At 50.9% G+C, this 15,758-nt stretch overlaps 7 protein-coding genes across 7 annotated transcripts; 1 reads left to right on the forward strand and 6 right to left on the reverse strand.

Annotated features, from left to right (window-relative positions):
* Window positions 1–122: 122 nt before the first annotated feature.
* N7515_000774 (chorismate mutase) lies at window positions 123–764 on the reverse strand (the record flags this gene model as incomplete). Its single annotated transcript, XM_056661518.1, has 3 exons — window positions 123–143; window positions 214–400; window positions 499–764. The coding sequence occupies 3 exons, from the start codon at window positions 762–764 to the stop codon at window positions 123–125; spliced, it is 474 nt and encodes a 157-aa protein (XP_056526684.1).
* A 524-nt stretch (window positions 765–1,288) lies between these two features.
* N7515_000775 (SDR family oxidoreductase) lies at window positions 1,289–2,240 on the forward strand (the record flags this gene model as incomplete). Its single annotated transcript, XM_056661519.1, has 4 exons — window positions 1,289–1,334; window positions 1,388–1,635; window positions 1,698–1,901; window positions 1,974–2,240. 4 exons carry the CDS (start codon window positions 1,289–1,291, stop codon window positions 2,238–2,240), a joined length of 765 nt encoding a protein of 254 aa, XP_056526685.1.
* Window positions 2,241–2,447: 207 nt separating this feature from the next.
* On the reverse strand, window positions 2,448–3,635 carry N7515_000776 (uncharacterized protein; the record flags this gene model as incomplete). Its single annotated transcript, XM_056661520.1, has 3 exons — window positions 2,448–3,230; window positions 3,302–3,456; window positions 3,515–3,635. The coding sequence occupies 3 exons, from the start codon at window positions 3,633–3,635 to the stop codon at window positions 2,448–2,450; spliced, it is 1,059 nt and encodes a 352-aa protein (XP_056526686.1).
* Window positions 3,636–4,165: 530 nt separating this feature from the next.
* On the reverse strand, window positions 4,166–4,876 carry N7515_000777 (uncharacterized protein; the record flags this gene model as incomplete). Its single annotated transcript, XM_056661521.1, has 3 exons — window positions 4,166–4,246; window positions 4,277–4,410; window positions 4,531–4,876. 3 exons carry the CDS (start codon window positions 4,874–4,876, stop codon window positions 4,166–4,168), a joined length of 561 nt encoding a protein of 186 aa, XP_056526687.1.
* A 1,318-nt stretch (window positions 4,877–6,194) lies between these two features.
* On the reverse strand, window positions 6,195–7,877 carry N7515_000778 (DUF1996 domain-containing protein; the record flags this gene model as incomplete). Its single annotated transcript, XM_056661522.1, has 3 exons — window positions 6,195–7,437; window positions 7,490–7,646; window positions 7,703–7,877. 3 exons carry the CDS (start codon window positions 7,875–7,877, stop codon window positions 6,195–6,197), a joined length of 1,575 nt encoding a protein of 524 aa, XP_056526688.1.
* A 1,995-nt stretch (window positions 7,878–9,872) lies between these two features.
* On the reverse strand, window positions 9,873–12,017 carry N7515_000779 (uncharacterized protein; the record flags this gene model as incomplete). The annotated part of the gene is made up of 3 exons (XM_056661523.1): window positions 9,873–11,229; window positions 11,290–11,461; window positions 11,525–12,017. The coding sequence occupies 3 exons, from the start codon at window positions 12,015–12,017 to the stop codon at window positions 9,873–9,875; spliced, it is 2,022 nt and encodes a 673-aa protein (XP_056526689.1).
* Window positions 12,018–12,357: 340 nt separating this feature from the next.
* On the reverse strand, window positions 12,358–14,282 carry N7515_000780 (serine/threonine-protein phosphatase 2B catalytic subunit; the record flags this gene model as incomplete). Its single annotated transcript, XM_056661524.1, has 5 exons — window positions 12,358–12,415; window positions 12,469–13,388; window positions 13,443–13,700; window positions 13,759–14,090; window positions 14,165–14,282. 5 exons carry the CDS (start codon window positions 14,280–14,282, stop codon window positions 12,358–12,360), a joined length of 1,686 nt encoding a protein of 561 aa, XP_056526690.1.
* Between the last annotated feature and the right edge of the window lie 1,476 nt (window positions 14,283–15,758).

A 15,758-nucleotide genomic window follows, 5' to 3' on the forward strand; every position in this document is an offset into this window, starting at 1 on the left:
TAGTTTCAGGATGTCTGAATTTGCATACAAGCGACGACATGTGAGGCCTGTCTAGTCAGGTTTCTGGGGTCGGGAAACATAAACCGCGTCCAGAAAATTGTCTTTCCACCCAGGAACAACCACTACTGATCAAAAGTATCAAACTACGGCAGAAATAATTAGCATAAACCTACAGCGGCAAAGACTAAACAAGACAATCAAAATCCAACTTACAATACACTGCTCAAAAGCCACGCTAGAGTCCAATATAGCCTCCATAGCAGCCCGCGCAATCGTCACCGGCACCCCAATATGAACCGCCTGCTGCTCTGCCTGCTGTATCACAGCCTCATTGCGCTCGGGATCATTGACAGCCTCGCGCGTGGATTTGAAACGGGTTGCTTCACGAACATACGCGGCTCTAAATGAGATGAGAAAAGGGTATTAACATGAATTCGTGCGTTTGGCTCCGTACAGGATCTGCAATGGAAATTGGAAAGAGTGTAGGGTAACGCATACCGCTGGTTTAAAAGAATGAGTAGCTGATCGTCGATATCGTCGAGTGCGGTGCGGATCTCGTCCAGCGAGTCACAGCACGTGGTTAGTGTGCCGTTCAATGAGGAGAAGTGCACACTCGGTGAGCCCCATGGTGTCTGGCGGTTATCTGTTGAGGGCGTTGAGGTCACCGCGGGGCTGTAGCAGGTGTCACTCGGGTTGATACCCTTGTTGGCTGTTGCCGCTGTGATGGCGGCAGGGAGTAGACTTAAGACGATGTGAAAGAGCATGATAGTAAGGTAAAGTGTAGCTAACAAGCCACTTAGCTACGTTACACGTATGACCTTTTATAGTCGTTTCTATTCGACTTTGCTGATGTGATGTGAGATATCAATACGCACTGCGTATTCATCAGGTGATCTGTATTCTTCCCGTAACTGCAACGATCGGCAGTGCATAAGTACATCGCGTATCAGTCGGGCCGGGATTGAGGTTCCAATTCGGAGTCGGAGGAGGCTTATGAGACCTTAGGCTAGACCTAGTCACCTTACTCACAGCCTGTTTGATTTAGAGAAAACTAGCAGCCACAGATTTCGATCGATAATTTGATAGAGATCTCTATGTGTAGCAATTGACGTTGGCCCCCATGCGGGGAAGGTTCAAGGCAAGTAGGCAACTCGGCCTTCGGTCCGATGATCTTCAAATGTCTGCCGAAACCCCTCTTTGGGCATTCAAAGGATTGATTTCTCTATCTACCGTACCTCCCATATCTCAATCACTCAATCACTCAATCAACTCCCTAACTACCACCAAAATGTCCCAAGGTTCCAGGCTCCAAGGCAAAGTCGCCATCGTTACAGGTAACACAAGCATCCCACCATTGAACCAATCACAGGAACTAATCCCGCATTAGGAGGCGGCAGCGGATTCGGCGCAGCCATTGCCAAACGCTTCGGTGAAGAAGGAGCCAAAGTAGTCGTCACCGATATCAACGTGGAAGGCGGCGAGAAAGTCGCCGCACAGAACCCTACCAACCTCATCTTCAAGCGCCAAAACGTCACCGAAGAAGGCGACTGGAAAGAAGTCCTTGACCTGGCATTCTCCAAGTTCGGCCGACTGGATGTGCTGGTGAACAATGCGGGCACTACTTACCGCAACAAGGTGGGTCCATTGTATCTTCCTTGATGCGGGGCACCTCACTAACCAGATTGTAAAACACACAGCCGACTGCAGAGGTTACGGAAGATGAGTGGGAACGCGTGTTCCAGGTCAATGTCAAGAGCATCTATCTAGCTGCGAAGACCACCATGCCGCGCTTTATCGAGCAAGGTCAGGGTGGATCCATGATCAATATCTCCTCTACCGGAGCGAGTCGGCCGCGGCCTGGTCTGGTGTGGTATAATGCTTCCAAGGGAGCAGTTACTAATGTGAGTTACACCTCATGGCTATATGGTTAAACTGTTGCAACAAGATAGATTGTACTGACATTCTATGCGTAGGCCACCAAAGGTCTCGCGGCCGAGTACGGTCCCCACAATATTCGAGTCAACTCGGTTGCTCCACTTCTTTCTGGAACGGGGCTATTCTCTATGTTCACCGGCATGGAGGATACCCCCGAGAACCGGGAGAAATTTATCGGGAATGTGCCGTTGGGCCGTCTTACCGAGGTGGAGGACATTGCGAATATTTGTCTGTATCTGGCCAGTGATGAAGGGCGGTTCATGAATGGTACTGAGACTGTAGTGGACGGTGGAAAGTGTATTTAAGTCTTTACTGCGTTGATGTACAGGAAACTGCAGTGTCGGGTATGTCTGGTACTTTCCAATATCGACTCCGCGAGAGTGGTCGTAAACAAACAAACTGTGCTGGTGGAAGGAGAGAACCATTACAAGGACAGAGAGAATGAGAAGATGAGTTGATATGAACTAAGCAGTGACCGGAGTACGATAACCGTCTCCTCTTTATATCATAATTTAGAACCGTCTAACCTCAACAGCAGGCTTACTCCCAACAGCAGCCTCAATCCTCTCGATCACCTCATCCGTCAACAACTCAACAACCTCCAAAGCCTTCAGATTCTCCCTAACCTGCTCCGGCCTAGACGCACCCGTAATCATGGAAGAAATATTCGGATTCTTCAAAACCCACGCAAGCGCCAACTGAGCCGTGGTAACACCCAATTCCTCCGCAATAGACTTCAAAGCCCTCGTCTGCTCCAACTGCTTCTTCCAAGCCTCATCACCAACAGTCTTCTTCCACCCCTGGACAAACTTATCCTTCGACTCCGCCATCCTGGACCCAGCAGGCGGCTCCTCCGAATCATTATACTTGCCCGTCAACACACCCCCCTTCAACGGCGACCAGATCGTCAGTCCAAGCCCGTGCGCATCGTACAGCCAGCGGTACTCTTTCTCCACGCGCTCGCGCACAAGCAGGTTGTACTGCGGCTGCTCGACGACCGGTCCGACGAGACCGAGTCTGTCGGCGTGGCGCCAGGCTTCGGCGATCTCGGACGCCGACCACTCCGACGTACCCCAGTAGAAGGCCTTGCCTTGGTCGAGGAGGTAGTTGAAGGCCCGCACGGTTTCTTCCATGGGTGTGTCGCGGTCCGGGCGGTGGGCGTAGACGATGTCGACGTAGGGGAGATTCAGTCGTTGGAGGGAGAGGTTCATGCCTTCGATGATGTGTTTGCGTGACAGGCCGGTGTTGTTCAGGGGTTTGCTTGGGTTGGCGCTGTTGGCTTGGCCCCAGTAGATCTGGATTGGGTTAGTATACTGCTGTACTGCGTATGCTGCGTATATAGAGCAAAGGCGGGAGAGGGAGTTACCTTAGTGGAGATGACAATGTCGTTCTGCTTCCAGCCGAATTTCTTAATCGCTTCGCCAAGTACGATCTCCGATTGTCCGCCGGAGTATACTTCGGCTGTGTCGAAGAAGTTGACGCCGGCGTCATAAGCGACCTTTAGGCATTCAAGAGCGGTATCTGTAAAACTGTTAGCCTTTGCTCAATGCCAGTCAATGGTAAGTCAATTGTCTATTACCATTTCCGACATGTCCGCCGTATGTGAGCCAACTGCCCAGCGAGATAACGGAGACCTTCAAACCGGTCCGGCCGAGGAACCGGTACTGCATTTCTGGGAGAGCGTCTGACTTTGTCGTCATTGTGGCTGTGAATTGGATTTAAATAATTTCCAGTGTCAATGAGCGCCAAAGGCCCAAGGGAGTCTTGTTGCTTTTATAGCCTTGGCTCAGGGGAGATAAGCGGTCCTGGTGCGGGGTTAGGAGATACCTCCGGGCGTACTAGGCGTATTCGGGCCAGACTAGCCCTAAATGGGTGGCCGAGTGAGGGGTTTGGCCACTTGGAGGTTGGGAAAAACAGGGAGCTGATTCAGGCTATGGAGATTGGAAGCGTATGGAATCATTGGAATCAGGTTTACTAATGCTTCAATGGCATAAGGTTTATGGGTTCGTGCTATCGTATCAAGATCAACATCATTGGAGTTTGCAATCGCTTGTTCTCGGCTAGACACTCTTGCTATGCAATATCCGGATATTAAACATTACAAGTTCAAGTTCATAACTTCACCAGGAATAAGCCCAGCTGTTCCAATCCAGGTCTCCGATCCCCCGCTTTCCAACACTGTAACATCAGCAATTAACCGCCCAAATCACGTCCATAGCACCTTCCAAATTCAGAACTTGCACCCTGTCGGCCACGCACCAGGCCAATCGGGGTAGACAGGAGTCTGCTTCGCGTGGGCGCATTTACAGAACTGGGTATGTAGGGGAATGTCCGAACATACGCCCGCCAACTGGGTAGCGCAGTACTCATTGAGCGAGACGGAAGTGGTCATACCGCGTGGACAGTAGCTGTGCGGCATACAGAAGGTGTCATAGTGCGAGGAGCCGTCTCGCTGGGTCATGCTGTACCATTGGTCTATGGCACAGGAGCAAGAGACTCCTACAAGATTGCAGGCATATCATCAGCATTCTCGTTTATACTTGGGAGGATAAAGTGGAAGACCGGAAAATGAGATAAAGAGAGAGAGAAACTTACCCTTGATCACAGTCGAGTGTCCTCCTGCGAGGGTACCGTCATAAATAGTCGACGTCCAGAACGGAATCGCACCGTTAGAGCAACTGGTCGTAATCCAGGGTTCTTTGAGCGGGAAACAGGTCGACTGCTCCATGCAGTGATCTGGATGCCAGACTGATGGAAAGAATCCCTGTTCGCACTCGACTGGACGGTCTGGACTGTAGCAGTATGATACCGAGGTTCCCATTGTACAGTCTGTCGTGTAGATGGCGATTTGTCCTTTCGGGCACCAGAGCTCGGGGCCTTGAGTGATCGCCATCGGAGCTGCGGTCGTGGTGATTGTACCGGTTTGCTGAGGGATGGCCATTGTGGCCGATAAGAAACAAGCGAAGAAAAGATAGACTTGATAGAAGGTCCCCATTATGGTAGTGTCGAATATCTATTAAGCATCAAGAAATGAAGAATGTATAGGTATTGCGATAGCGTGAAGTCCGATTGCTGCAATTTGGACAAGCTCAATCTGTCTGGAGTCGAGAAATCTTGTCTTATAGATCCAGAAGCCAGCACAGCCCAATCTAGGCTATGGTCGATATCTAGAGTCCTGTTCCGTTGGGATGAGCAAAGCTACCACGTCGAAGCGACAACTGCGCTGCGCAAACTTCATACCACCTCAAGCCAAGGGCTGCATGCAACCCTTTGATAGATAAGTCACCCAAGTGAGAGACAATTCTCCGACAACAGCTATGGTGCTAGGCATAAGCGTATGAAAATAGTAGCCCCGTTGACAAGATAACTGTGGAAGGGCTCCTTGTTCGGGAAGTCGGCCACACAAATAGCCGTTTTGCAGTGCCGTGATGTAGGTTTCCCACGGTCATCCTGGTTGTTGTTGACTGCCTCTTTATGATGAGCAGGTAGAACGGGTAGAACGAGGCCTCGAACAGGCCAGTACTGAGGCAATTGACGTAGAGGTTGCTCTCGCATGTTGCGCAAGTTCAATGTGCTACACTGACCACTGACGCAAGACAGCTGACATGGTTGCGTCTCTATGGATGCATCGAACGATTCATTGTGGTAGCAATGATCTGGAATTAGGTCAAAGTGTGTCTTCAGTGCGGTCTATTGTTTTGTTGGGAACAATGGCGTGATCGGGTGTCCTGTCCCACGGGATTGTCGTACGGAACATGTACGGAGTACAGCAGAACCGTTGCTTCCAGGTCAGCTGATCTTGATTCTATACGGAGATACTGAGACATCTGATAAGAAAAGAACTGAGATGAAACGTCGGAGAATGTATGAGGCGAGAACTGGATGTTAACTGAGACATAGATTGAGTTAGATGTGACATCACTTGAACGGCAAGTGAAATCGGGATATCGGATCGAAGGGTAGAAGAAGGGCTTGTACTACATTCAATCAATGACCAATGTGGTGGAATTGTGTACCAGGACTATGAAGTTATCACGAGAACGACAGTATGGTCAATGCACATCCCTGACTGGAGTATGTACAACAATCAGAACAAAATAAATGTACAATAAAAAGCTCCTGGGGGGTACCAATCCAGCAAGTTTATATCCTTGTAGAAGCATGGGGTATATTCCAAACGTCAAGGCGACGAGCAGAAGAACGACGCGCTGCGTACATTCCACATTGGGTTCCAAAGTAACCACCACTAGGTTCAAAACCTAGTGGTGGGAACGGCCGTGGCGGTGGTGAGCGTGTCTGCGCAGGTGGGCAGCAACGGGCTCGGGCTCCGCAACTTCAGGGATGGTGTCCTTCTTGACGTAGGCGACGGTCGTAGAGGTCTCAGTAACGGTGGTGATAGCCGTAGACACGGTGCGGACGGCGCCAGTGCTAGTGGCGGTAATTTTGCCATGACCATCACAGAGGACGGCAATATCGCGTTCGACATAGATAACCTCTTCGGTGATAGGATCGATGATCGTAGAGGTGACGGGGGTCGGGGTGGGCGAGGGGGTCGAAGTCGAAGTGGGTGTAGACGTGGTGGCTTGGCTGGTGCTAGTGGCCTGGATGGTGCTGGTAGCCTGGCTGGTGCTGGTAGCTTGGCTCGTGCTGGTAGCCTGGCTGGTGCTGGTGGCCTGTTCCTTATGGAACCAGGTGTTGGGGTCGACCGAGAAGTCACCGACGGAAATGGTAGGAAGGGCGGGGGGCTCGGGCTTGTGCTTGTGCGATTTCATCGTGGCACGTTCCGGTCCCCACTCAATGGGCATGCCGCCGGGCAATCCATCTGGGTGCAGGGAAACGTTCTCGTCTCTGATGGCCAACGGGACGGTGGCCTGGCAGGCACGCTGCTCGTCTTCCGTCTGGATGTCGAAGATGTGGCAGTCATCAATCACGCCAGACTCAGATGTGCAAGTGTCGACCGCCTGCTGCAAGACACCCTCGTCCCAGCCCTGCATGAAATCACCGTGGTATCCGAATCCAGTGGGGTCACCGTTAGCAAGCGCGAAAAATCCATCGTAGTCCTTGAACGCATAAGTGTTCCAGATTGTCTCGAAGAAGAGCGAGACCAGGCGGGTTTCGAATCCTTCAGGGCAAGTACCGTCCATCACGAGAGAAGGATAGGCGACGTGGGAGTGGTGGTCCTCGGTGTCGAGGTCGACTCCGTTCCAGCAGGATGGGAACATCAGCTCGAATCGAACTCCGTCGGTACAGTGCTCGTCGAGGTAGGTCTTGTTCGGCAGGAAGTGGCGTCCAAGGGAGGGCTCAGCGGCTTGCTCGTAGTTCAGGCAGTTGAAACCAATGGCCTTGGCGGCCAAGGCCTTCTGAGTACCTTGCTCACCAGTCCACTCGGACTTGGGAGGGTCGGGAACGGGCAAGGTGAAGTTACGCTGGAAGGGGTCACCTGCCACCATACGGAAGTTATCGGGGAAAGCAGTGATGTTCTCGCCGTACAGGAGGTAGTAGCTGTCGAGTTGGGTTTAGTAGAGCTCCAACACGCAATGCAATTCAAACTTACGCAAGCATGCCTCCAACCTCGGGAACAATCTCAGCGCTGCCGTTGGTGTGCATGAAGAACAAAGCGGGATGCCAGTAGGCAGACTTGTCCTGGGTCACGGCGCAGGAGGTGCACTGAGCCTCGCGCATAGAATCCTGGTTCGAGTCCATGCCAAAGTCTAACCATAATCAGTTCATCTGTATAATTGTTTCAATTGAGATCAATCGAACTTACTTCCAGCTCCGTGGATGGCATGGGTGTGGGAGGAAATCTTGCCCGGCTCAACGATGGGGTCCAGCCGGGCGAAAGCAGCACTTCCACGGCAAGGAAGACGCCAGAAAGCGTCCGCATAGGACGGGAAGAGAGTAGCACAGGCGACCAAAAGGGAGGTCAACTTAATGTCCTGCATGATGCGATGGTGGTTGAGCTGCGCTGGCAGACTCGGCGATTTGATAAATAAGGAATGAAAGGTCTCAGAGCGATTGTAAATGACAGACTCGCCAGGAGTACCGAATCAACCGGTCAGGCGTGGTAAAGGAGCGCGAGAGACGGGTATCTTGATATGCTGAAACAATATGTTAGTTGACTGGGGCTTCCTGCGTTGTTTTTATGAAAGCGAAGGCGTCAAGCGAAGGTGCATGGTGTCGCAGATTGAAGATTCCAAGTGGCCAATCACTCATCATTCATACGCCCTTATTCGATAAGGGTAGGAGATCGATGGGGATCCTCCCTTCCCGTGGAGAGGAATGACCCCTTGCTTGCACCGTCACCACCATTTCCCCCATACGAGGGAGGATGGGAATTGCGAGAGAAGTGGTATCAAGGTATGCAACTTATGCAACTTACCAGTCTAACGCGTTGTCCTGACGTCAGTAAATAAAGACGATCGGTTGAAGCCTTTCAAGTAGGGCTATATAGTATTTCCTGCCGGCGCACCGTTTGATAAGCCACACAACTCTAATGATCCCGCAAAAACAGTCAGACTCACTTTACACAAGTATCACCGAAGTGATTTAGCAGAAATGAACGAAAGATTGTATAAATGAGTGACTGGTTCGGTGAGAAAGAGCGACAGACCCTAAGATAGGGCAAAAAGAGTGCGACACAAGACGAAGCAGAGGAGCGGCAACGGAGATAAAGGAGGAGAGGCAGATGACGGGGATCAAGTACTTCAGGCAGAAATGAGTACCCAGGGTCTTAGGTTCCCCAATAATGAGGTGCCAATCATCCCTCCTTAGTGCTTGTGGATGGGCCTGAGTTTGATAAACTGGCCAATCCCTTGGTATCGTGGATTTTGTTTGGGCCCGGGGGGAAATACCCTATGAAGATCACATCAATAGCTCATCCCTAATCCCTAAGTTATTCCTTGTTCATTACTATGAGAATGAGATGTGTATAAAGACATGGGTAATTCAACAGACAACAAGTTCATGAAAAATATGAACTTATGAAGGCTTAGGGAAAAAAAAAATTAAGGAAACAAAGAACTCGTTTCAAGGGGACTCTGACTTCCGGTACAAACGGTTTGGCTGTCGATATCTGAGACGCTGGAACGAACAGCGCGTTCCTGAGCTAACTCACTAGCGTAGGGTCAAAGATCCACACGGGCACACGGGATTGGATGAAATGACACGGCTTGAAACGACCCACAATTTAGTCTCTCCTCCCTATTCGGCAGTGGCACGGCACTGAGGGGAAATTAAATGAAGGAATATTAAAGATGTTAGTATGTACGGAGTACTATGTCCTGACATCAAATGAATACATTATGATTTATGCTCATCAGTCATCCTATCGGAAGCAGATAGATTGTGGCGCCAATTGTAGCCTTTTCATAAGTCAAATACGATGTACACAACAGCCTGGGGAATCACCCAAGTGACCCAACTAGCGACAGTGGCTGTTTGAGATAGTTTGATGTCCTGTTAGTATCCCTGCAATATCCCGATCGTATACCCCATGTCTCAGATCTCCCAGTGACACGAAACGTGCCGACAGCCATGAAGCAATTTAACATCACGATGCCATATCTCACCGATATTGCCCCTATTTTCAACCTCCAATGGGGCATAGATTAAGATCTGCCGTGGATCTACTTAAGAAAGCCTGCTTCAACTTTCAAGTCTTTCTTTATTCCTTGCCTTCTACGATCGGCATATATGTGCTTGTTTGTGCACTAGCCAGCGAGCTTCCTTGTTCATCTTCGCTCAAGTGGGCTTAACGGGTAGTTGTGGGGACCAAAGGAAAAGCCATGAAAATCAAACATATTGAAGAGAACGGATGAGTTCGAACGTTTCGATCCCGAGGACCTAAAACCTAAAGGGCAAGATGAGAGGCGATCCATAACAGATATCGTACACACGCAGAGTAAATTGTAGCTCTATGGATTACACTGCACAGCAGATTATGCCTCTACTTCCTTCAAAGCCTTTCTAGCGCGTGCGACAATCTCTCGAGCATGGTGGTCAGAAAGATCTTCGACAGTCTTACCGCCATTTCGCACGATATCACGGAGAGCAATTTCCGTTTCCATCAGGGACGTGCGTCCTTCCTCGCGCACTTCGTCCTCCCAGAAAGCACGGGCCTCATCCCATCGTTTTTGTTGGCGACGCAGAGAGTAGATTAAACCGACTGCAGCGATGGTACACGACTCGTATACCGTAGCTGCTGGAATAGCCACATATGTTAGGGCGGAGAGAGCGGAAGTCAGGGTCGTGGTAGACACGCTGAAGAGCACAAGACCCTGGGCAAGGGCTTGAAGAGATGGCACGGTGGTGGTGAGAAGCTTTGTGCGTAAGTCCGGGATCTGGGTAGGCCAAGTAGCAGCCAAGGTGGAATCCTTGGCAGATTCGGGACTTGGGGACAAAGGCTCCTCCAACAGGCCGGCTTGCTGGTACTTTCCTGCGGCGAAAATGACCTCCTGCTCTGCCTGGCGGAGGAACTTCTTGTCTAAGATCTCAGAAGTGACCATGCCGACATCGTCGACGCGCCAGAACAGTTTCCACCATGCAAGGCCGCGCCAGCGTGGACTGGCTAGCCCTACCTCGAGGGCACTGCGGAGCTCAGAGTGTGCACGCTCGGCCCACGCAGTGACACCTTTGTCTAAGTTGGTCCGAATCTCCGGAGTGGCTATGCCAACAGTTTGGTCTTGGAGGGCCTTGGCGTCCCTGGCAATTGCGCTAGTGTCGGCTGCGTCTACGAGAGACTCCACCAGAGGGACCAAGGCCGGATTCAACGCGTCGCCAGTTGACGTTTCCGAAGAAGCCGCAAGCCAATCGATAAGCGGTTGCACGCCACTGCCATTCCACCCACGTTCGTAGTCCGAGGCATTATGGACGGATTCGCGGAATGAATCCAGTGCTGCGTTGGCACGGTCGACATCTACCACAGACACCTGCTTGTTTGTGGGCTTTTGGTCGTTCACTGCGAGTTGGACGACTCCATGCACCGAGACGGCCTCATTCTTCAGGTCTGCTCGGCCCACTATGGCGCTATACGACAACAGGCCATCCACCCCATTTGCACACACGATGGTGCGATGCACGGGATACCGAACAACATTATGCCGACCGGAATGCGAGGTCTGTATCGTCACTGTGGGAACGAGAAAGGTGTCGGCGTGGAACGTAGCGGCGTCGAGGTCAGGCCCAGAGCTCAGAGTGCTAACCAGGATCTCCAAATTGCCGTTCTTCAGGATGGGCGATGGCACGGATATCGTCGGTAGGAGGTCGTTCGGGATAGATTCTGAGATTTCACCGTATCTATAGAAAGAGCTCGGAGTCAGTACTATATAATGACACAGACTGCAGACTTCTTAATACCTGATCAACAACCCTCGAGATGAATCGGCGTCGTATGACTCGAGCACGTCTTCCCAGCTTTGTCGCGGTACTAATGGGTCGGCCAGCAGTAGTCTCACGAGTTTGCGAGCGGAGATTGCATCGTTCAATCCGAGCACTATGTTCCACAACGAGAAGAGATTAGTCCCATGTCCTGGACGATGAAGAATCCAGAGATTCAAGGTGCAATGGCTCAATTGTGTAAACAGGTACTTACCAGCTACCCTAATGAGAGGCGTTTCAGACTCCAACCCCCGTAGTGCAAATTGCAGGCGACTGAGGTTCACCTGTTCGAGGCCGGCATCTTTCACTGCTTCGAGGGCAGCGTGCAGCTCTTTGAACCGAGAGGGGACGGATTTCGCAGTTATAACAGTCGATGTACTGAATGCTCGAGGAGAGAATTCTGTGATGGCCTTGGAGGCTCGGCCAGCTCTTCGATATGAATCGGGTTTGTCGGTCCTGCGGGTGTCGGCGCGCGTGGATAACGATCGGAGCCAGACTGCACACGATGGGCAGTAAAAGACAGCGCTATTATCGAGAGGACGCGACAGGCTCTTTGCGAGCGCGTTGCGCAATCTTGGTGCCATTGAGGCGCGGGGAAGGGTGGTGTGTAGGGCGGTTCGCAGCAACTTGAACGGTGCATGAACATTGGTGAGCGGAAGTGAACGCGGGCACGGGGCTTGGCATTCATCACTCTCGGTTTCATACATTTCCTCCCCAAATGAGCAGCCATCACCAGCAATTTACAGATGTATCCTTATCATACCAAAGTCACATGAATATTCTAAAGGCCTTTGCCACTACAACTGCAGGTTTGGCCCATTGGGCAAAAGTGGAAGGAAAAATAAGCACACATATTCAACTGAACTGTCCTATTGATCGCTAGAGCTCTGGATTCACAGTTTATATCGCCAGGGAGAGAAGGATCAAGCAGATAGATAAGGGTATCGTATCGATCGTGTCGGGGCAAAAGGCGTGTGCGCTTGAGGACAGGAAAGAAATGCATAGGTCGTGTCATAATATCAACTCTGTCAGACCACCACAGTTTGATCAGGCATCGTTGGAAGGTTCTCTCTGGCGAGGACGTGGGCGTGCAGAGCCAGCAGACCTGGGTATGTCAATTAGTATATTAATGGAGTGGTAAATGGAGTGAACACTTACATGCTGATCCGACGAGCGACTGTGGCGAGACCTGCATCGTTGGCAGCCTCATGCTCAGCCCGCTCCATGGCTATGCGACGGCTCTCCTCGCTCTTCGCAATAACCTCTTCCTGAGAGGGGGGCACGTGCTCGTTCTGGATATCGACCTTACGGGCGTCCTCGAAGTTGTGAATAGCCTGTTTGATACCTTCCGCACCCAGCATGAGGGTGCCTGCGGGAAGACGACCGCCAGCCGCCGTCTTCAGCTCAGTGACGCTCTCAGATTGCTCGCGCAGAACCTGGAACACTCGGGAGAGACGTCCAATTGCGAGGATTTTGTTCTTGATTGCCCGTCTCTTGAACTCGGTGGATTCGGGGTCCATCGACGGAGGCGAGATCGGGTCCTTCTCCTTGTGTTCAACGGGAGAAATAGACGTAGGTGTGTCATCCTCCAGTTCCTCCTTCGAGCAGGTGTTGAGAATAGCGATAAGCATATCCGTGATCTTCTCTCCGACGAACGGCAATGACCAGGTGAAAACATCCATGAAATTGGGCAGCCAGTATGGGTGCGGGGTGCAGTTGAATTGGCGGATGTTCATCACATTGTTCTCGTATTTGAGCACAGCCGCCTTGTTGTTGTAAACATCCAAGTAGTTGGGCGCACTGAAAATGGTCATCACACTCGGGAATCCGGTAGTGCGCGTCTTTCTATACATGCGATACCCGGCATCCTGGGCCTCGTGCGCGCGGATGATGGAGAGCAGATTGTTTTTCTCCAAGAAAGCGCATGCCGCGGGGTAAGAGAAGAAGTAAGAGCAGCCGCGGACACTGTTATGGATGAAGAAATCGCCTGTTTTTTCCTGGCCAAATTCCTCCAGAGGATCAGCCCAAAGGATATCGCACATGAGTCCGTGGGTTGGGGGTTCGCGGAAACGATCGATCTAGATCTTTGTAAGTTTCCTGCTGATACCAGGGGTTGAAAAAGAGATACGAACAGCTTTGATATCTTCCAGAGTATGCAATTCCGGGCTGAGACCACCGTGGATGCAGAGGAACTGTTTGTTCATAACCGCCGCCAGCGGCAGCGCACAGAAGGATTCGAGGCATGCCTCGTAGATCCGTTCACTATATTTGTGCTTGCACTCCAACTTGAAAGTGAAATAATCTGTCAAGTGACGGCATTCGTGATTACCCCGCAGCAACCATAGTGAATCGGGGTACCAAATCTTCAATGCCCAAAGATAGAGAACGCACTGCGGGGGAAGTCAGAATTATCCTTCCAGATCTCGCCAAAATATTCGAATGACGCACCTCAATGCTGAAGTAGCCGCGGTCGACATAGTCACCCAAAAACAGGTACCTTGTCTCCGAAGGATCGCCGCCAACCTCGAACAGTTTCATCAAATCGTAGTACTGGCCGTGAACATCGCCACACACCGTGATTGGTGCATCCATTTCGAGCAAGTTGGGCTCGGCCTTTAGAACCTGTGTACCGGTGTGAATAATCCATAGCGCTTGTTCTTCTGAAAGACGACCTTCGCGATAGAGGTGCTGCTTGAGGTACTGGAGATTGGGCTTGGAAGGATCCTCCGGCGACCAGAACATCTCATCCGGAGGATAACTCAGGGCGGGTGCTTGAACCTCTATTGTAACAAAACAGATTTAGCGACCAGGCCACTGACTGCATTTTGCGAGAGCGAAACCACTGCGACATTACCTTTGACAACCCTCTCCATTGTCGACACCTGCGTGTTGTCCTCCATGGTATGCAATGTGAAGTCAATTTCCGGGACCGGCTGCTTCTCGGTCACGGCGAGTGCTAGAGCTCGTTCCATTTTGGCTGAGATTAAATGTTTGAATTCTGAGTTGAGTGTAAGGGGGGAGGGGAAAGAACCCGGAGCTGTGGCGGGGGCGAATACAGCGTGGGTGGGATAGAGCTCCCAGGATGAATAGGATGAATCAGAACAGGTGAATGAGATGTACAGAGTCTTATCAGGACGGGTTTCTCATAAGAACCGAATAGGAGAATAGGGCGCAGGTAGGGCGCAGATGAGAGAATATGTTGGGTCGTGTGTTTGGGGGAAGTGTGAAGTCGGGAAAAAGAGAAACAAATTGGATAAGCGGCCGACTTGGTGGATCTCACACCAACCTTATTGAGAATATCTGGCACTTTGGAGATTTATCGCTCTTGGAGTCGACTGATCTGTCTCTGGATGTTGCGAGAAACAGGATTCGATCGAATTCAGCCTCATGTTGACACAGCTGATGATTGGCTGCCTAAGGCCGAAATCGACCCTTGAACCAAGTTCCGTTTACCCCACGCTATCAGCCTCACTTGACGTCGAATTTTCGATCCAACACCTTCTGAGTTCTGTCGGTATTTGCTATTGGGACTCGGACATTATGACATATACCTCCAGCTCGGCTCCTGATCCAGCTTTTCATCTGGAGCTGTGATGAACCCTCACTGTGAGAGTCTAGCTCCGATTTGCCTCCGCGAGATTGAGGTGCAAGAATGATATTCTTTGCATAAACATCCATGTCTCCTCCAGCTGCAGCTGATCCTTACGGGTATTTGTCAGTCGATCTGCATTTCAATGCAAAGGTCATGAACAACAACTAAAAAGACTGAGCAAGCCCGTACACAAACGGGAATGCAGGGGTAGCACCACTGAGTTGGTAGTAACAGCATCCCAACTTGCAAATCAGACCGGCCGTCTCAATAGACTGTGCTAGATCTACACATTTCCTACCAATTCTATTAATGCTCTCCTGATTCTATCAACCCAGTGTGCCCTCTCCCGCCGGATGCCTTGAACCTTGCCCGACAAGATCAACCACCATTTCTGGCTGCCAAGTCAATTGAAGCAGCATCATCGAACAAAAGAAACTTTGCCGGGAGTGCAATGACACCGCCATCGCCAAGTCATGTTCGGAGGTTGCATTTCTTTGGTGTGACGGATTGATCAATCCTAAACACCGTGATCAGACTACAGTAATGGTCTAGACAAGGTGCATTGGACGATATCCGTTAGTGTTTCTTGGTCGAATATGCTATACCCTTGGTTGGAACACGTCAACGGCGCGGTTCGCCTTTTCACATCCATCTTGGAGAACCGATCATCATCTTGAAATGCGGAACACGATATAGAAATCCGCAAATTGGGTTACCGGTGCTCTGCCTCGATCTCATTATAGATTCGTCCTTCCTTGCATTTATCAATATGCAATATGTGGCTCTACTAAAATGTGTCGTCGAATGTGACCCTCGGTCAGTAGCAATTCAATCAAAGGGCCCGTGTCTTGACGCA

This window comes from Penicillium bovifimosum, assembly GCF_028826915.1.
Source record: "Penicillium bovifimosum strain IBT 22155 chromosome Unknown utg000001l_segment0_segment0, whole genome shotgun sequence".
Classification (NCBI taxonomy): Eukaryota; Fungi; Ascomycota; class Eurotiomycetes; order Eurotiales; family Aspergillaceae; genus Penicillium; species Penicillium bovifimosum.